At 43.4% G+C, this 21,816-nt stretch overlaps 1 protein-coding gene across 2 annotated transcripts in view; it reads right to left on the bottom strand.

Moving 5' to 3' along the window:
• The window catches only part of VPS13A (vacuolar protein sorting 13 homolog A), a 4,910,496-nt gene that overhangs the window by 4,032,533 nt on the left and 856,147 nt on the right, over positions 1 to 21,816 (bottom strand). For both annotated transcript variants that reach the window (XM_044060868.1, XM_044060869.1), the window contains exon 11: positions 13,819 to 13,946. In XM_044060868.1, the coding sequence (XP_043916803.1) occupies positions 13,819 to 13,946 (128 nt within the window). The remainder of the gene's footprint in view (positions 1 to 13,818; positions 13,947 to 21,816) is intronic.

Genomic DNA, 21,816 nt, shown 5'->3' with positions numbered 1-21,816 from the left:
CAAGATGGGTTGCAAACTGGCTATAGAACAGAACCTATAAAGTCAAAATTGCGAGAGCCATGTCAGACTCAAAGCCAGTCACAAGTGGTGTCCCACAGGGCTCTGTCCTGGGACCCCTCTTGTTCGGCATTTACTTCTCAGATGTGAAAGCAAACATGGGAGGGTTGTGGCTGACAAAGTTCGCAGATGACTGCAAACTAGGTGCCATAGTCGATACACCAGCTGACACATACATCCTACAGAAAGGCCTCACCGAAACGGACAACTGGTGCCGGAATCATGGCCTTAAACTGAATGCCAAGAAATGTATAGTCATCCCCTTTGGGAAAAACAAAGTACCCACAAATTATCACATAGATAGTAACCCACTGAGTACGGAAACTGTAATCAGAGACCTGGGGACCCAAGTTGATAGTGACCTCTCATTTGACACCCACGTTGCCAAAGTGGTTAGAAAGACTTTCTACCTTGCCCACCTTATCATGAAGGGGTTCACATCCAGACCAATGGAGGTCATTGTGCCCCTGTACTCCTCCCTTATCAGGCCCATGATTGAGTACAATGCCCCATTTGGTATGTACCTCACCCGGCACTTACAACAGCTGGAGAGACCCCAGAAGTACCTCACCAAGAGGATCAAGGGTCTCCAACATATGTCATATGCTACCAGGCTAAAGAAACTCCAGCTCTATTCAGTAGCATACCGCCTGCTCAGAGGTGATCTGTGCCTGACGTACAAGGCCATGTCCAACCAGGAATTGATGGACATGCTCCACCTCAAAAAATCCAAATCCATAAGAACCACGAGAGCCAAAGATTTAAACCTCAGTACAAACATGAATAGAACATGCTGGAGGGACAGATTCATAACTCAGAGGTTTCCCATACTCTGGAACGGAATCCCAGTTCAGGTTAGGAAGAGCTCCTCACTGACTCTCTTCAAGAGAAATCTTGATGAGTGGATGGGAGATCGTAGGTTTACCCCGGGGGTCACCCCTGTGTCGCTACTTGACAGAGGCACAGTAAACTAATTTTAATAAGGGGGTCTTCAATGTGTCACTACTAGACAAAGGCACAGTATTCTGAATTTATTCTGTGCACCTTAGTACCACTACATGGGGTGGCAAAAGCCACATCTCTAGGGCTAGGCTTGCAAATGCCCCAGGGCAGATAGCCTAGTACTAAACTATGAAACTATGTACCACATGACTGTGGTGTTGTCCGTCTTTATCAGCAGCTGTCCTGGATGAAGTAGGTCCTTGAAGGCTGTCAGGGCATTTTGTACAGCTAGCATCTCTTTTTGATTGATGTGAAGATGCCCTTGGCTTGCGAGTCATGTGCCCTGAATACATTTTCCTGCCATGTGGGCACCCCAGGCATAATCTGATGCATCTGTTGTTAGTGTTTGCCTGGCTGTGGGTAAAGTGAATGGCTGTCCCTTGTTGTGGTGACAGGCCCGTGCCCACCATCAAAACTCCTGTTGCAGGCAGGGAATGAGTGAAATTAATGATTCCAGGCTGCAGGCAGGGAATGAGTGAAATTAATGATTCCAGGCTGTGGCAATGTTGAGTCCAAACACTTTTTAGGTACCATTGTAGTTTCCTCATATGCAGTCTTGCATATGGAATTAGCAGAATGAAGGATGCCATGTAGCCCAGAGCCTGCAGATTTTTTCTTGCAGATAACTGGGTCTTTGTTACCATGCTTTCGAAGTAAGAAGTCAGTTGTCTGTTTGTCTGGCGTGAGATAAGCCATCTGGGCAGTTGTATTTAAGCTTGCACCCAGGAATATTATCTCTTGAGAGGGTACAAGTTTTGATTTATTTTCGTTTACTGTGTAGCCTAGGCAAATCAGTAATCTTTTTACAAACACCAGATGCTTTAGTAGAATGTCTTTGGTCTTTGCTTGAATAAGGCAGTCGTCCAAGTAGGGATATATTTGAATTCCTCTTTTTCTGCAAAAGGCAATTACTGGTGCCAGGCATTTTGTGAAGACCCTGGGTGCAGTAGATAAGCCAAAGGGCAGTGCAGAGAATTGGTAGTGCACTCAGCCAGCTATGAATCTGAGGTATCTTCTGCAAGCGTGTCTGATTGGGACATGCAGGTATGCCTCTTTGAGGTCCAAAGTTACAAGCCAAGCCTTCTTGCCCAGCATGGGCAGAAGCTGCTGCAGAGTCAACATTTTGAATTTTGGAACGTCCAGAAAAGTATTTAGAATAGACAGGTCCAGAAGTGGTGTCCATGCTTTGTCCTTTCTTGGTACTAAGAAAAGTCTTGAGTAAAATCCTTGTCCCTGCTCTTGTTGTGGCACTGGCTGAATAGCCCTCATGTCCATGAGAGATGAAACTTGTTTTTGCGCCTCTGCCCATTGATAGTGTGGCAGGTCTGGCATACCTTTTGCCTTTGGAAGGGTGTGAAAGTGGAACCTATAGCCCCGAGAGACTACATTTAAGACCCGTTTGTCCTGGGTAATCATGTGCCAATTTTGTGAAAAAAGTGCTAGCTTTCCCCCTAAGGGTGCTGCCAAAAGATAAATGCTTGGCATTGGCAGAGGGAAGTCATTGGGATTGTTTCCTATACGGCTGAGATTTGTCTTCTCCGCTTTTGGAGGTAGAAGCACCCCATTGTTTGGGCCTGTATGAGCCCTGGGGCTGTTGTCTGCCTCTAGGGCGTCTGTATCTGCCTCTTTGTGGCCTGTCTGACACGGGAAAGGACCAATTCTTAGAAGGCCAGTTCCTGCTAAATCTGGGTGGCTGTACCTGTAAGAAATCCTTCACTGTCTGCATAGATTTAGCTTTATCCTCCATTTTCTTCAACATCTCTTCTGCCTTAACACCAAAGTATCATGCTGTAATGGAGCATCCAATAATTTTGCTTTAACATGATCAGGCAGAGTCTGTTCCTTTAACCAAGCATGCCTTCTAATGACAGAACTTGGTAACAGCGGCCCTGCAAGAGGCCACCAGTGAATCAAAACCACATTGCAAAGTATGCTTTCCCACTTGTTCAGCTGCATGCAATAAATCCTGCATTTCCTTGTTCTCAGAACATTCAGAATTTGCCAACATTTTCTGCTTTAGCAGAGACATTAAGCATTGCTGATAAGTAAGCAAATGAAACTGACAATTTAAAGCCCTTACAGCCAAGGTAGCAGAAGTGTAAACTTTTCTCCCCCATCTGTCCAGTGCCCTAGAATCTCTATCTGAGGGGACAGGTTTTTTTGCAGTACAGGCCTTGACCCCTTTGGGACCCTAAGATATAGTTTCTGGGTCAGCAGCAGGGATTTTATATAGAAATTTATGAGAATCTGGAACCCTGTAGTATCTGTCTGGCTTAACAGGTGCAGGAGGTAAAGAGTCGGTAGACAGTCCGGACTCTGAAAATACATCTACAATGTCTAAAACAGGTGGAATAGCAAGAGGTCTGTGCTGAGGTAGTAAAAGAAAGTCTCTGAGCCTTTTCTTAGATTCTGAGTAATCTTGGCTCTCCCAGTGGAAATGTTCCCTCATGGTATGCAGGGTTTCCCCAAAGGAATAATCTTCGGGAGGAGAAGCTGAAGGAATATATTCTTAAGCATCAGAATCCTCATAGGGAGGAATAGAGTATCCCTGTTCTGAAGAGGAGTCAGAGGAAATGGAAACCTGAGCAGAGGAATCATATTCAGCGTCTTGCCTAGGCCTCTTATCAGGAGGGGGATGGGAACCCCTGATCAAAGTACTTAGGTCTTTGGCCATTTTGAGCATCTGTTTCTTAGGCATGGAAGTCTGTCCTGGAGAATGCTGTACTTGTTTCCTGGTCTTTAAAGCTATTTTAGTCTTTGTCTTGGATGCTGAAGTTGGCTTGATATAAAGCTGTGTAGGTCTGAAAACACCCTCAGAAGCCGGTACCTGCTCAGCGGCTCCGGACCCATCTGAGGGATTAGTTTCTGAAGGCCCAATACCTTGAGTATCCAGAGGCTTAGTTGTCTCCACGTGGGAGTCGGAGGCAGCCTGTGGCTCTGAGGTAGCGGGTGTCAGGGGCTGCGAAAGCGCCTGAGAACCTGCGATCCAGCGACTGGCCTAGAAGAGGCTTCATAGTCGGTTTTGGACCTTGGATGCCTGTCCTTTTCTTTTTCCTTGCGCCTTTTATGAACTCCGGGTCATCAGCTGTTCCGACGGCATTATATAGTTAAACCTTCGGCCAAAGTAATGAAAAGCAAAATCGTGCAGACGCTTAATAGTGCTTGGGTAAATCTAGCACAAAACCGACAACTAGCAACGTCGTGGTCAGGGCATAGGCAAGGAACACAATAAGAATGAAAATCCTTATGAGGTATTTGCTTCCCACAAGAAATACATTTGTTAACTTTTTCTGACATCGGTCTGGAGCAAGAAAAGTTTCTCGAACTGGGTACTTAGCTTTATTGAAGACTTCGGATCTGAAATTCAATTTAGAAAATCTCAGGAGTCGGCCGACAGGCACTTGTGAACTGCTTTTGCTTCGGGTACCGCCCGGCAAGAAAGACGGAAGAAAATGGCGTCGGCTGCATCTTGTATACCCCTGGCGCACTGACGTCAGGGAAGAGGCGACAGCAACCGATGCCGGACCAGGACTTTGGAATTCAGGCCGACTGCGGGTAGCCTGCCAGCAGGATAACCCAAGTGTAATGACTGCAACAGTGAAACACAATGAACATCATAAACTAGACCCCCATCCCTTTTGCAAGCCTAACACCATCTACCACTGTCTGAAGAAACTTATTCCTGAAGGTGAATATTTGCAATACGACTCGACAGAAAAATAAAACAGTCTGTATTAAATGCACTGAAAACAGTGTAACTTTCTGCACATCACACTTCCTAAGGTCACACTCTATAGCTTAGTCTCATATGAAATGCCTACCTACAGTGAATTTATGGCAAATTATTGTTAAATCAAACTGATGAATTTTAGAGAAAAATCTTCAAAAGCAATTCTATTTTAGTAACAAAACAAGTCAAATATATGTTAGATCATACAAAGTAGCTAGGCTGAATTTTGGCACACAGGATATCCTCTACTATTATGACTATGCACTATCCCTGACAACGGAAAAAAGTCAGAGGATATTAAGCTGGAACATCCCACTCTATTAAGCACAATACAGACATCATAAATCAGTATGGAGAAAAACAAGCTTTCTGACTTTTCCTTACGTTTTTTTCAACATATAAGAAACTTAGCACGATTAGCTACATATGGCATCAAATTATCTTAAGCAAGTACCCAAAACAGTAAGTTAACACACATTGTATAAAGTAAAGATAAAAAAACTAGAACCCACTCTGGATGCAAGAAAGAAATTAGCTTAGGTACTTAAAATTTGTGGAATGGCAGAGTCTAAATGTAAATGCTAATTGGCTTAGTTCAAAAAGAGCATAAGGGCTTATTTCCCCTCTCTAGTTCGGTTTACTTTCCAACTGAGAAACCCAGCAATAAGGAAGAGGAGGAGGCAAAAATGATGTAAGTATAGGTAAATGAGTTAAAAAAAAACATCCAGGTGCGTTTATAACAGTATGTTAGGCTTTAGAAAAAGAAAGGATCCACTGTTCTACAAGTATGGTTTACCAATTAATTTACCTCAGTCTACAACCAGTAAAATAAGATTTATGTTTATAGGCACATAAAATCTAGATTAGTTATGTAGTAAAATAAATATGGGCATGCTATTCATCAATAGGGAGGGTGGCCTAATGGTTAAGGTGTTTGCCTTACAAACACAAGGTACAGGGTTTGAATCTCACAGGGGATAATTGGCTAGGCTTAAAATGGCTTGCAAGGGCAGTTAGCCTAGTACTAATCTATGAACCTATGTATCTCACAAGAATAAGTCAGTCAAAAAAGTACAGTTGTGTACACTTAACATAAATGTAGATATTCGAGTGTATTCACTGTTGCAGTCATTACATTTGGGTTAGCCGACTGCAGTAGCCCTCAGTCGGCCTGATTAACAAAGTCTTGGGTCCTGCGTAGGTTGCTGTCCCTTCTTCCATGAAGTTACATAGTTAGTGGTATAAAACATGCAGCAGACGCCATTACATCAGTTTTTCTTGCCCCAGATGTCAGGTGCCCCCCTAATGGAAAGCAAATTAAATCTATAATACAAGGATATACCTCCAACAAAAAAGCAAATAGTATGCTCAAAAAGCTTTTTGGTGTAAGTGAGAGTAGAGGCACAGCCAAAAGAAGAAAGGGGGCTGGAGGGAGGGTAACCAGGACAGCAACAGTGAATACATTCTAACATCTACATTTACGGTAAGTGTACACAACTGTACTATGTTCTTCGTGTTTCACTGCTGCAGTCATTACATTTGGATAGATTCCCAAAGCTAAGGTTGGGAGGAGGAATTTAAATAGAATTATGACCAGCTATAAGGCCCTGCAAGACTGCAGTGGCAAAACCAGCTCTGGATTTAGAGAAAATTAGCAAATGATAATGCTTGGTGGAAGTATGTACAGAACTCCAGATAGCAGCTTCTATCTAGGATGTCCCTTGTAGGGACGCCCCTGAGAAAGGCTGTTGAGGTAGATGCAGCCCTGATTGAATGGGGTCCGATGCCCTGAGGGATAGGGTTTTCCATGGTGCTTATAGCAGAAATGAATGCAGTGGCCTATCATTTTGAAATGGTTTGCTTTGAAATAGCTTTCCCCACTGTCACTCCAGCAAATGCCACCAGCAGTTCAGATTTCCTTTGAGGTTTAGTCCTGTCCAAGTAGACTCAGTTGTCTGTGCACATCTAAGGAGTGCAGTATCCGTGTTCCCCTTTGTTCTGTGGGTTAGGAAAGAAGATAGGCAAATGAATGGACTGACTAAAGAGCCAAACTGGATGCCATGCTGGGCATGAAGTAGGGACTGGTTCTGAGGGGCACCCTGTCAGCATGAAAGATGATGAAAGGCTCCACTGCCATAAGGGCCTGTAACTCAGATACCCTTCTTGCAGAAGTGATTGCTAAAAGTAAAGCTGTTTTCCAGGAAAGGAATTTTAAATCTGCAGTAGCAGCTGGCTCGAAAGGAGGAAGAGTGAGATTCTCCAAGACAAAGTTAAGGTCCCAGGCTGGAGTTGGAGCTCTCCTCGGTGGCCTTAAATTTTAGGCCCCTCAGAGGAACTGCTTGAGCAGTGGGTGAGAGAAGAGGGGAGGCTCTGTGCTATAATGAGCTGAAATGGCTGAGGCATGAATTTTGATGGAGGAAAAGGACAAGCCCTTATGAAACATCTCAGTCAAATATTGTAGAATCTGAGATAAATTGGGCACTGCTGCGCTCATCCCTTGAGATTGGTTCCAGGTACAAAATCTTTTCCATTTTGCAGCATAAGATTTTCTAGTACTGGGCCTCCTAGCCTCTAAAATGATATCCAACACTGATTTACTGAGGGGTGGTAAAGGAGAGATTAGGTAATTAGCCAGGCTGCTAGGTTCAGGGTTTGTAGTGGAGGGTGCAGAATCTGGTTCTCCTGCCGAGACAACAGGGAAGGAGTCTGAGGCAAGTGTCATGGGGCCATGCGTGACACACTGCGCAGGAGGTGGTACCAGGTGTTGGCTTGGCCAGTCTGGTGCAATTAAAATAGTCCTTGGCTTGTACTCTTTGATCTTTAGTAGTACCTCGGAGAGCAGAGGTAGAGGAGGAAAGGCATAAACTTATAGGTTTCTCCAGCTGAAGGATAAAGCATCCACTTTCCAAGCTAGTTTCTGGGGAATCCTTGTGCAAAATTTGTCCAACTGATGCTTCTGGGGGGAGGCAAACAGGTCTATATCTGGGCTCCCCCATTTGCTTGTCAACATGTTGAAAATCCTTGGTTCCAGTTTCCACTCGTGTGGGTCCATGAGGTTTCTGCTTATTCCATCGGCCAGTGTATTTAGTTTTCCTGGCAGGAATTGAGCTCGTAGATTCACTTGGTAGCTCAAGGCTGTGTTCCACAATGCCATGGCTAGTCTGCACAGGGGGTAAGAGTGTGTACCCCCCTGCTTATGTACCACATGACCGTCTTTACCATTAGTTGTCCTGGAATAATGTGGTCTTTGAAGGCTGTCAGAGCATTCTGTACAGCTAACATTTCCTTTTGATTTATGTGTAGGTGCATTTGACTTTGGTTCCATTTGCCTTGAATGCACTTCCCTGCCAGGTGAGCCCCTCATGCACAGTCTGATACGTCTGTTGTTAAGGTTTGGGCAACAGGGGGTAGTGTAAATGGTAGTCCCTTGTTTTGGTGGCAGGCCTCTGCCCACCAAAGGAACTCTAGGCGTAGGCAAGGTACAATAGGAATCATAGCTTCTAGATCCTGTGAATGTTGACACCATAGGCTTTTGAGATACCATTGCAGTTTCCTCATATGCAGCCTTGCATATGGAATTAGAAGAATGCAGGAGGCCATGAACCCCAAGGCTTGCAGTATTTGCCTTGCAGATAACTGAGTTTTTGTGGCCACTTGTTTGAAGTAGGTTGTCAAATAAGTCCGTTTCTCTGGCGTGAGGAAAGCCATCTGGGAAGTTGTATTCAAGCTTGCTCCCAGGAATATAATTTGTTGACAGGGTACCAGGTGTGACTTTTCATTTATGGTGTACCGCCAGACAAGCCAGTACCCTTTGAACAAAGGCCAGATGATTCAAAAGTATGTCATGGCTTTGTGCCTGAATTAGACAATCGTCCAATTATGGATATATTTTAATATTTCTTTGCCTGCAGAATGCAATAACTGGAGCTAGGCACTTTGTGAATATCCTGGGTGCAGTAGATAAGACAAAGGGCAGTGCAGAGAACTGATAGTGGATGTAGCCTGCTTTGAAACGTAGGTATCTTCTGCAAGACTTCCTGACAGGGATGTGCAGGTATGCTTCTTTAAGTCTACTGTTGCCAACCGTGCACCTTTGCCAAGCATAGGAAGCAGCTGGTGAAGAGTTAGCATCTTGAATTTTGGAATCACCAGAAAGGTATTTACAGTAGAAAGGTCCAGGATAGGACGACATGTATTGCCTTTTCTAGGTACCAGAAAAAGTCTCTAATAGAAACCTTGTCCCTTTTCCTCTTCTGGTACCAACTGAATAGCCCTCATGCTTAAGAGAGAGAGTACTTGATTTTGGGCCTCTGGCCACGAGGTTGGTGTTGATAAGGTGTGGAAGTGAAATCTGTATCCTCGGGACACTATATTTAAAACCCATTTGTCCTGGGTAATGAGAGTTCCGAGTTTTTGGCCTGCAGACCAATCTTTCCGCCTAAAGGAGCATTCAGTTGTGAAGTGCTTGGAAGTTTTAAAAGCAAGTCATTGAGACAGTTTTCCATGGGGGGAGTCTTACTACTCCCTGATTTGGGTGCGGAAACCCCCCACTGCTTAGTCTTGTGTGTCCCTTGGGATTGAAATCTGGGGTTTATGCTGTGTCTGGGCTTGGCTTGAGAAGACCTGGAAAGGGCTGGAATGGACCAATTCATAGAGGGCCAGTGCCTACTAAATCTAGGAGGCTGAACTTGTAAGAAATCTTTAACAGTTTGCATAGATTTAGCTTCATCTTCCATCTTTTTAAGAACTTCCTCAGCCTTGTTGCCAAACAGGCGGTCCTGATTTAAGGGAGCATCCAACAATTTAGCTTTAACATGATCAGGAAAAGATTGCTCTTTAAGCCAGGCATGCATTCTGAGCACAGACCCAGTAACAGCAGCCCTGCAAGAGGCCTCTAATGAGTCAAATCCACATTGCAAAGTATGTTTTCCAACCTGTTCAGCAGAATGCATTAAATCCTGTAATTCTTTATTTTCCGCAGAGTAAGGAATCAACATAATTTTTTGTTTAAGCAATCCAATAACATGTTGCTGATACTTTAACATATGAAACTGGCAGTTTAAAGCCCTAATGGAACAAAGTTGCAGAAGTGTAAACCTTCTTACCCAGTCTGTCCAGTGCCCTGGAGTCTCTATCAGAAGGGATAGGATTTTTAGCAGTAGAAGCCTTAATGCCCTTGGGTCCCCTGTGAAATAGTGTCTGGATCCGCAATAGGATTTTTAAAAAGGAACTTGTGTGAATCAGAAACCCTGTAATATCTGTCAGGTTATCTGGGTGCAGGAGGCAAAGAATCAGGGGCCAATCCAGATTCCGAAAAAACATCATCAACAATGTCTAGTACAGGAGGAACAGCAGGAGGAACAGCTAAAGACCTATGCTGAGGTAGGAGTAAGAAATCCCTAAGCCTCTTTTTTGAATCAGACAAATCCTGGCTTTCCCAGTGGAAATGGTCCCTTAGAGTATGTAATCCTGTGGAGGGGAAGCAGAGGGAATATAGTCCTCTGCATCAGAATCCTCATAAGTACATAAGGGAAAATCCAGATCATCAGAAGAATCAGAAAAATCAGAATCCTGGTCAGATTCTGATTATTTATTCTGATAAATAAGCTCACCAGCTTAAATATCAACCCCTATGTCACAAGATGGGTTGCAAACTGGCTCAGGGATAGAACCCACATGGTCAGAATAGCAGATGCCATGTCAGACTCTAAACCAGTTACAAGTGGAGTCCCACAAGGCTCAGTCCTAGGACCTCTCTTGTTCAGTATATATTTCTCCGAGGTACAGGCTAACACGGGTGGACTATGGCTGACCAAGTTCGCAGATGACTGCAAACTGGGTGCCATAATCGACTCTCCGGCTGAAACAAGCATCCTCCAAAAGGGTCTCACAGAGACGGATAACTGGTGCCAGAGCCATGGCCTAAAGTTAAATGCCAAAAAGTGCATAGTCATCCCCTTTAGGAAAAACAAAGTGCCCACAAATTATCACATAGGTGGTAATCCATTAAGTACGGAAGGAGTAAATAGGGACTTGGGGACCCAAGTAGATAGCAATCTCTCCTTTGACAATCACGTTGCCAAAGTGGTTAGAAAGACCTTCAATATAGCCCACCTTATCACGAAAGGGTTCACATCTAGATCAAGAGAGGTCATTGTGCCCTTCTACTCATCACTTATCAGGCCCATAACTGAATACAATGCCCCATTTGGGATGTATCTTACCAGACACCTGCAGCAACTGGAAAGACCCCAAAAGTACCTCACCAAGAGGATCGAGGGGCTCAAACAGATGCCCTATGCAGTTCGGCTAAAGAAACTCCAGCTCTACTCAGTTGCGTACCGCCAACTCAGAGGCGATCTGTGTCTGACGTATAAAGCCATGTCCAATGGACATGCTTCACCTCAGGAAATCCAAATCCCTTAGAGCTACACGCTCCAGGGACTTGAACCTCAGCACAGAAATAAATAGGACATGCTAGACTGACAGTTTCATATCCCAGAGGCTCCCCTCACTCTGGAACAAAATCCCAATCCATGTTAGGCAGAGCCCCTCACTGACCCTCTTCAAGAGAAATCTTGATGAATGGATGGGAGATTGTAAGTTTACCCCTGGGATCTCTTTTGTGTCGCATGGCAGAGGTACAGCAAACGAACCTTAAAAGGGCTGCCTTCTGTGACCTACTATACACAGGCACAGTCAACTAATCTAAAAGGGTGGCGAAAGCCAAACACACTCTGGCTAGGCTTATAAATGCCCTAGGGCAGATTGCCTAGTATCGACCTATGAACCTATGAACCTAAGAAGATTCATAAACAACTTCAGTCCTAGGTCTCTTAGAAGGGGGAGGTTGGCTTCCCCTGATTAGAGTTATAAGATCTTCAGCCATTCTTATCATTTGCTTTTTAGGCATAGAGGCCTGAGCATGCGACCTGGGCGTCGTTTTTTTTAGGCATGGTTCGAGATTTAGGCCTAAATGAAGGAGGAGGCATCTGTTTAATATGCAAGTCCACAGGACTAAATACACCCTCAGAAGCCATGCCTGCACAGCGGCTCTGGACCCATCCAAGGTAGAGACATCCGCGGGTTCCATAGTTGAAGCATCTCGCGACATACCGGACTCCAAATGGGTCTCAGTAGAGGCCTGCGAATCCGAAGTAGCGGGTACCAGGGGCTGCGAACGCACCTCACTGAGTACCGGCAAACTGGCGACTGACTTAGAAGCGTCGTCGGCAGTGTTGGACCTCTGCAGCCTGTCTCTGTCTTTATCTTTGCGTTTTTTCGAAATCCCGGTAGTTGGATGGCTAAGCGACGACATTTCTGGATAATTAAACCGAGAACCAAAATATTTAGAGGCAAAAATATACCGACGACGGACAGTGCGCTGATTAAATAAAGCACAAAACCAACAGTAAGGTACGTCGTGGTCAGGGCCTAGGCAAGGAATACAGTACAAATGAAAATCTTTATGAGGTATTTGCTTTCCATAAGTAATGCAATTATTAACTTTTACTGACATTGGTAAGGAGCAAGAAAAAGTTTCCCCAATGGGGTACTTAGCTTTAGTTGAAGACTTCGGTTCTGAAACTCGGAAATTTCAGGAGTCTGCCAACCAGCACTTGCTAACAGCTTCTGCTTCGGGCACCACACGGCAAGAAAGACTGATGTAATGGCGTCGGCTGCATGTCTTATACCCCTGACAACATGGAAGAAGGGACAGCAACTGACGCAGGACCCAAGACTTTGTTAATCAGGCCGACTGAGGGCCACTGCAAGCAGATAATCCAAATGTAATGACTGCAACAGTGAAACACGAAGAACATAAGATTGTCAATTATTAATAGATCAGTCAGATTGAGTGTCCAACAACCTGCCTATAAATTACTTTATTGTAATACATATATAAACTATCATTCAGTTAAGGGGCCACTTTCACTGAAAAAAAATATTTTTTACAGATTCTAATTTAAAGCTATTTAACTTTTTTATGTATACTGTAAATTTTTTGAGCAGTGCAGCTGTGGACAGTCATGAATATACAGAAGTGTGCTGCTACAGAGTGCATGCACTACAGTGGCAGCACTGAAGTAAGTCATGTGTTACTTCATAGCTCTCAACCTCTTAGCACAAAAAATCTGGACAAAGCCAAAAATAATGGGTGGTGGGGGTAAAGCTTCAAAAATAGGGACAAATTTTAAATATTGTTCTTATAAACTTAGAAAGTTGCTAGAATAAAAGGTCTTGTGTTACTGTGTATTTTCTGAAGGATATGAAGTCTGAAATTCAAATGACTATCATGATTTAGTGAATTCAATCCTTACTGACTTGCCACAAAATCCAGAAAATCATAAATTTTATGAGGAATGGACCAACCCTATGAGGCAAAAAACCTGGAAAATCTGTACAGTTGAGAGGTATGTGTTAATCACTCATGACTCTCGTAAGTAGGCTACATACAGATCAGTGCTGTAGGCATTACTTATCGACTCATACTGCTTCTAAAAATATTTGTGGGAGAAAAGGTAATTGCTTGAGCACAAAGTATGTTTATAACCAAGGATGAGTTCCGTAGCCACATTTCATATCCTTTTGATCATGCAGGTTGCATTACATGAACATTTCAGCACCGCCATTGAGTCAAGACATCCACAAATTTAGTCACAAGCAGCAATACAGATTTGTAATGCACAGCACTATCCAACATCCTTCTAGCAAACAACAAAACAAAATCTGTCCATTTTCCTTACAACAAGGATGCATACCTTTCAGTACAACTATTCATCCACCAATGCCACACTCGCACTAAAGGACTCCTGTGTGGCTTGATCTCATCACAAACAAAACTGTTTTCTTTAAGGGCAGCAGTTCTACTTCTTTAGCCTATGACTACCTGTTTAATGCACTGAGAAGATGCTTGGCACTTCATTCCATATACTACATATACATAAGCAGCTGGACATTTTACCAAACCTATATCTTGTCATCTGAAACTCAAAAGAAATATATTAAAATTACAGGTGAAGTTTTACCTGTGGTCGATTAAGTTCCATTGCTATTTTTTCTAGATTTACTTCCAAGTTAAATTTGGGTGAAGAAAAGTCAGTGTCAGCACGAGGATTCATACGAAGTTTGGCTTTGGCTGAAATTGGACGAAATACTAAAAAAAAAAACGTTTAATACACATCAGTCAAGTTTCTATAACAAAATACAGCATTTTTTAAGTTTGCATCTAGCTGATTAATATCATCATGGCTTACATATGATTGACTTTCATTTCTTTGTGTGGTAAAATGCTTTTCTGATTGTGTTTTCTGGGGAGGTTGTAACCAATCTCCACATGAGAGCAAGATATCAACTGGCCAAATTATATAAGACATAAAAATTACCTTTACTCAGCTGCTTTTACTGAATTTGTGTTTCTTCCTACTTTATTTTGGTTTTGCTGCTTGTTCTTAAAAGTTTTCAATTGCTTTTATTCTGCTGCATTTATTACTGCTTGTTAGTTGCCTGATTAAATTTTAACTGTTACTCTAAGTCTCTTAGTTTTGGTTTAAGCACTTGGGCTTCAAGCCAGTTTTACATTAAGAAGGTTTGTAGTCCACACTCTTGTGGGAGGAGAGGGTAGCCACTGCCCTTTTGAGCTGGGAATTGCTGATTGAAGGCATATTGTGTCTGTTGTTCTGAGTGTCTTTGTTCTGGTTCAAGCACTTGGGTTCCAAATCAGTTACTTTACATTAGGAAGACTTGTGGTCTAGACTCTTTTGGCAGGAGAGTACAGCCTATACCCTTCTAAGCTGGGAATTGATGGTGAAGGCTTATTGTGTTTGTTATTCTAAATGTCCTTGTTCTGGTTTAAGCACTCTAGTTCCAGACCACTTATTTAACACTAGGAAGGTTTGTGGTCTACACTCTTGTGGGAGTATTCTACTGAATTGCTGCTTTATTTAAACTGTATTTTTTTTTTTTTGCTGTTGTGACCAAAATTTTCTACACTTTGAATTTTTAATACTTCTGTATTTTATAGCATCGGCTAGATTCGGGCTTGCTGAATCTAGATTGATTGGTATCAACTGAGCACTAAACCAGCCATCTTACATTAAGAAGGCCACCCCTGCACCCTTATGGCAGAAGTGTGCACCCAAGGACCCATCTGAGTTGAGGACTGCTGGAATAAGGCTCAGTCTTGGGATTTCGCTTTGCCTACTTTGTTTAAAATGGTTTAACTTTGCTTGTATTTAAGTGTCGTGTTTGCACTCAGGTTTACCGGAGCTACTCAGATTGCACTGCTGCCTTGTGGACAACTTAGCTGTGCACTGTGAAGCACTGATGGAGTTTTCTACCCCTAGCCCTCCAGAGAACTTAGTCTTACAGCAAGAGAGAGTCAATGTAGCCCACTCCCCACTAGTTACTACAGTATACACCTGTCATAATAGATGGACAGTTTCCCACCATTTCTCCAGCCAGCCTGATGGACATGCACATCCTGAGATAATGTAGCAATTGTCTTATGTATACTAGCAATCAGTTACTCCTAAAACAAATACAACATGTGAGAGATGTATCTACACTATGAATTTGGAATCAATTCTCTCACCTAACAACAAACCACATATCAAACAGGTTTGTCAGCACATACCTTCATATCTCTTGCAAATAAGCTCACAACACACAAACCAACATACAGAGAGGTACTCGCTAGAAGCCTACCTAAAGATCAGAGATCGCCCAAGCACAAACACTGCACACACTGCAGACCCAACAGAATTCACTACACATAATACAAACAACAGTATCTCAGCTAATAAGCCCCTAAAGCAAAACACATTCAGACCTCAAAACGAGTGCGAAGGAACCAAAGGCAGAAGTGCATCCACCTTCATTAAAGACAAAGATCTTGATCATAGGTGACTCCATAGTGACACACACAGATGTCCCACTCACCAGGATGGACAAAGAGAAGGTCACAGTCAGCTGCCTGTCAGGTGCCACGATCCATCAGATCATGCACGAACTCCAGTCTCTCAACCAATACCGTTATGACTCTGTCATACTCCATGTTGGAATGAATGATTTGAGATGCACCTCACTGGACTATATGAAGAGAGACATGACTGAGCTCTCAGATTATGTGTCTCAGGCACGTATGTCCCTAGACCTAAGCAGCATTCTACCTTCACCCAGGATGAAGTCTCAATATAAACAAAAAATGACTGACATCAGCAATTGGCAGCTTCTGGTGTCAATCCAGGGGGGATCCAGTATCTGTCAGTCTTAGAAGATATGGCTGACAGACCATGCGCTGCTTTGCCAGAGATGGTCTTCACCTGTCACCTCTTGGCTTTCGGTTACTGGCAAAGGTACCTGTCTTCCCCATAGTGCCTTTTTTAGGCAATGTCATAACAACAACATTCTCAAAGCAAAAATATCTACCAGAGACAAACTCAAGGCTATGCTGCTTAATGCTAGGAGTCTAAATCGGAAACTGCACTCAATGGAAATACTCCTTACCTTGGAAGATGCCAATGTCTGTTCAGTCACAGAGACATGGTTCAAGGTCACAAACAGCACCCCGACCATGGAAGACTACAATGTCTTCCACACATTCAGACACCTCAAAACAAATGTGAAAGAACCAAAGGCAGAAGTGCATCCAACTTCATTAAAGACAAATATACCTCAAGACTGGTCAAACGGTATAACTCCCTAGAGTTACTCCAAGTCCAACTAACTGTAGGTGAAACCCCTTCCATATCATTGTAAGCTACAGGTCCCCCACCATGAACCACGAGAACCACTCTGCCTACCTGGACCTACTTGAGTCACTCGCTATACAGTCAAACTCCTTGGTCATGGGTGATTTCAACTATCCTTCCATCGACTGAGAGTCATATGAGCACAAACACAAACGCCCTACGGCTCCTGAACTTTGTTAATGAAAATGCTCGGAAACAAATAGTTTGCACCCCCACAAGGGGCTTGAATGTCCAAGACTTAGTACTCACCAACACAGGGGAGCTCTGCACTACCCCATGTGTTACCCTCGCTGATAAGGTCCGATCATAAAATCAGTCTCGTTCAAAGTAACGATCATACCTGACCCCCCCCCCCAAGAGCAAAAAGGATGAAATATTTCTCCAAACCAAACTATAGCATCCTAAGCAATGGCATAAACAGTTTCAAATCCCCATGCTACCCCTGTCAACAATGATTTCTAAACAGAGGTGTACACAAATGCTCTGTATAAACACTTATACAAATGCACAGACTAAGTTGTACCTGAACAGATCAAAACAAGGTCCTCGCAAAACAACAAGTCACTCTGGTGGATATCAAGAGGAAGAAACTAATGTCTAAAAACAAGAGGGAACTGACTCAGCGGGAGGAGGACACCCTCCACAACTTGAACAAGCAAATCAGATATCATGTAAAATCCTCTAAAGTCACTTATGAAGCTAAACTAGCATCCCTAGGTAAGGTAAGCATAAGGCATTCTTTAACTACATCAGAAATCTAAAAGGTAAAGCCTAGTTTTGTCCCAAACTACTACTGGACAGTACCACTCATAATACTGACTGTGGACATTGCCAACATGCTAGCAGACAGATTTACTGCAAACTTCACCCCCCTCCGTCCCCACCAGACATTCCCCAAAGCATACCTGTCACCAGTGCAATACCTAGCATCTCCAAACAGCAGGTCATAAGCACATTCTCCATGGCCAAAAACACAGCCTCTATGGGAACGGATAACATCCCAGGCTGCCTACTAAATGTTGTAAAAAGTACAGTTTTGTACCTACCATAAATGTAGATGTCCGAACTGGATAGCATCTGCAGTCATAACAACTGGGTTGTCCTGTCGTCAGGCAGCCCTTCAGTCGGCCGGATTCCAAAGTCCGGGTCCGGCTTCGGCTGATGTCACACTTCACCCGACGTCATCTCTGTTGGTCTTCGGGTATAAAGGCATCAGCCGACGCCATTTTCCTCAGTGTTTCTTGCCCCAGATGCCAGTAGCCCTCTTGAAGGCTAAAATTTAGATAGATGCCAATGTTTCCAAAAAGATAGAGGTAAACACAGAAATAAGCATGTATGTACATATATACAAACAAATACACCATAAAAGACTCCCCCCCACCAGTTAGCTATTAGGAGGGTAAACACCCTAGGAGTACCACAGAGGGGAAGGAGGGAGGGTAATCCTGACTGCAGATGCTATCCAGTTCGGACATCTACATTTATGGTAGGTACAAAACTGTACTATGTCCTTCATGGATGCATCTGCAGTCATAACAACTGGGTAGAATACCATAGCCAACAAGGGGAGGAGGATAAAGCTAGATTATGGTGTGTTTAGGATCCCTTGCAGTACAGCAGTGGCAAACCCTGCTCGGGATCTGGAATATAGAGGCAAATTATAATGCTTGGCAAATGTATGCACGGAGGTACAAGTAGCCGCCTCAATAATGTCTTTGGTTGCCACTCCTCGTAAGAAGGCTGTGGTAGTGGCTGTTGCCCTTGTAGAATGAGGTCTTATGTTCTGTGGAATTGGTTTTCCATGGAAGGAGTAACAGAATCGTATGCAATTTCCTATCCATTTGGAGATTGTCTGTTTGGAAATAGCTTTTCCTTCCCTTCCTGTTGCATAGGCTACAAAAAGTTGGTCAGTCTTTCTGCTACTTTTTGTTCTGTCCAAGTAGTAGCGTAGCTGTCTATGTACATCCAAGGTATGCAGTATTCTTTCCCCTCTGTTTTGTGGGTTGGAAAAGAAAGTAGGTAGGTGGATTGCCTGGTTTAAAGACACTCTGGATACCACCTTAGGCATAAATGTGGGATTAGTCCTCAAGGACACTATCTTGGTGGAAGATTAGGAAGGGTTGCACTTCCATTAAGGCCTGTAGTTCTGAAACCCTCCTTGCTGAAGTAATTGCCAGTAGGAAAGCAGTTTTCCATGACAGGTGTTGTAGGTCTGCTGTTGCTGCTGGTTCAAAGGGTGATAGTGTCAATTTTTCTAGCACAAAGTTTAAGTCCCAAGCTGGTAATGGTGGTTTCCTTGGAGGTTTTACATTCTTGATTCCTCTGAGGAACTGTCTGAGCAAAGGGTGCGAAAAAAACGGTGGATCAAAGCTGTATTCTGCTGAAATAGCTGATGCATGTATCTTGATGGAGGAGTAGGACAGGCCTGAATGAAGAAGTTCGGCTAGATACTCCAGAATGTTAGGCATATCTATGTTTGACACATCTTTTCCTCTTTCAGTACTCCAAATTACAAACCTTTTCCATTTTCCAGCATAGTTTCTTCTTGTTGAAGGTCTGCGTGCTTCAAGAATAATGTCTTTAACTCTTTGGGAAAGTTCTTGATTAGCTGCTGCTATGTGATGTTCCATGCAGTCAGTTGCAACGTTTTTAGGTTTGGATGTATGATGCTGTAGTTGTTCTGAGTTAACATCAAAGGCATCAGGGGTATTGGCCACATATTGTTCGAGACATGCTCCTCAGCAGTGGGTACCAGTGTTGTCTTGGCCAGTTTGGAGCTATCAGGATTATCCTTGGACGTTCTTCCTTGATTTTTAGTAATACCTTGTGTATCAAGGGAAGAGGTGGGAATGCATATGCTGTTAGGCCTTTCCAGCTGAAGGAGAGCGAATCCACTTTCCATGCTAGTGGGTGGAATGTCCTTGTGCAGAATTTTTGAGCTGGTGATTGAGAGGTGATGCGAATAGATCTATCTGAGGCATTCCACATTTCTTTGAGATGGTCTTGAAGATGTCCGGTGCAGCTTCCATTCGTGGGCATCCGATGTGGTTCTGCTTAATATGTCTGCTAGAGTATTCTCTTTTCCCGGTACAAATATTGCCTGTAACTGGATGTTGTAGCTGAGTGCCAGGGTCCACAGCTCCAAAGTCATTCTGCATAGGGGGTATGAATGAGTGCCTCCCTGTTTGTTGATGTACCACATGACTGTGGTGTTGTCTGTCCTTATCATCAACTGGCCCTCTTTGAGAAATGGTCTGAACTTTTGGATTGCCAGTTTTACTGCCAGCATTTCTTTTAGGTTGATGTGCAGGTGAAGTTGATCCTGTGTCCACAATCCTTGCACGCATTTGTCCAGCATGTGGGCCCCCATCCTAGGTCTGAAGCATCTGTTGTGATGGTCTGGCTTGCTTGACATCTGCGAAAGGGTAGCCCTGGGTTTGACTGGCATGCCTGAGCCCACCATAGGAACTCCTGTTTTAAGCATGGAATTAGTGGGATTTCTGTTTCTAGGCTGTGTCTGTGTTGGGACCATAAATTCTTTAGGTACCACTGTAGTTTTCTCATATGTAGTCTGGCAAGTGGAACCAAGATTATGCATGATGCCATGAAGCCCAAGGCCTGCAGTACTTTTCTTGCTATTAACTTGTTCAGTTTTGTTAGTGCCAAGAAGTAAAGAGGGAGTTCTTTTGTTTTCTGTAGTTAGGAATGCCATTTGTTTTACTGTGTCCAATTCCGCGCCCAAGAATGTCCTTGTTTGGGATGGTATCAGCCTTGACTTTTGTAAATTGACTGTGTATCCCAGTGCTTGCAGCAAGTAAATGACCCTTTGTAAATCTGTTGTCAGCTTGCTTTTGTTGTCCCCTTGTAGCAGGCAGTCGTCTAGGTATGGGTAAATTTGAATTCCCTGTAGTCTGCAATGGGCGATTACTGATGCCAGGCATTTTGTGAATACTCTGCGCGCAGTAGATAAGCCAAAGGGCAATGCTGAGAATTGATAGTGCTCTGATCCTGCAAGAAATCGGAGGTATCTTCTGCAGATTGGTCGAATGGGGACGTGCAGGTATGCCTCCTTGAGATCTAGAGTTACCAGCCAACACTCCTTGCCCAGCATGGGAAGAAGTTGCTGTAGGGTCAGCATTTTGAATTTTGGGACAATGATGTATGTATTTAAGGTGGACAGGTCGAGAATTGGTCTCCAACTTTTTTCCTTTCTTGGAACTAGGAATAGTCTGGAGTAGAACCCCTTTCCTTGCTCTGCTGTTGGCACTCTTTCCACAGCTCTCATGTTTGTTAACTGCATTATCTGTTGTAGAGCCTCTGTTTTTTGATTTGGAGGTAGATTTGGCATTCCTCTTTTGACTGGTAAAGTGTGGAAGTGGAACCGGTAACCTTGATCTATGGTTTGTAAAATCCACTTGTCTTTTGTTATATAGTGCACAATCCACACGGTGATACTGTTAGTACGCCTCAATCTTACTAACGAATCCAAACACTAATACGAAGGATTTTCCAAAAGCTTTAATCACCAAAGCACAACTGCTACAGGCACAAAATTACAAATGCAAATGAACAACACAGGTTAAGCGCTTTCATCTGTTTATGACAGACTTCTTCAGAACCTACAACAAACAGAAATACATTTACTTTTATACTACTTTTGGCGCCAAATCTATCAATTAATAAACTCATTAACTAACTGATTGGATTCGTTAGTAAGATTGAGGCGTACTAACAATATCACCGTGTGGATTGTGCCCTGTTCGAGCTAGGAGCAGCAGAGATCGGTCTTAATACCTTGGTATTTCACTTTACATTTACTTTTTTGTTATATAGTGCCAGTTCTTTGAAAATAAGGTTAACTTTCCGCCTAGAGGAGCTGCTATTTGTTCCCTGGTAGGCGGATTTAGGGTTAAGTCACTGTGGTTGTGTTGATGTAGTGGCAGAGGTTGTGTCTGTGCCTCTGTTGTTACCTTGCCACTGTCGTCCTCTGTAGGAACCTCCCATGGATTGGTTTCTGCCTCTGGAACGTCTATTCCTGCCCCTTTGAAATCTTGTGGAGTCAGGAAAGGACCAATTTTTGGCAGGCCAGTTCCTGCTAAACCTTGGGGGTTGAACCTGCAAGAAATCTTTGACCGTTTGAACAGATTTTGCCTTTTCTTCCATTTTCTTCATAACCTGCTGGGCAGGTGTACCAAACAAACTTGTCTTATCCATAGGAGCATCTAGCAACTTAGCTTTAACATGATCCGGTAAAGCTTGCTCCTTTAGCCATGC

This window comes from Protopterus annectens, chromosome 2.part0 (assembly GCF_019279795.1).
Source record: "Protopterus annectens isolate FY-2018-M chromosome 2.part0, PAN1.0, whole genome shotgun sequence".
NCBI lineage: Eukaryota > Metazoa > Chordata > Ceratodontiformes > Protopteridae > Protopterus > Protopterus annectens.
This window is presented reverse-complemented; position numbering and strand designations above follow the sequence as displayed.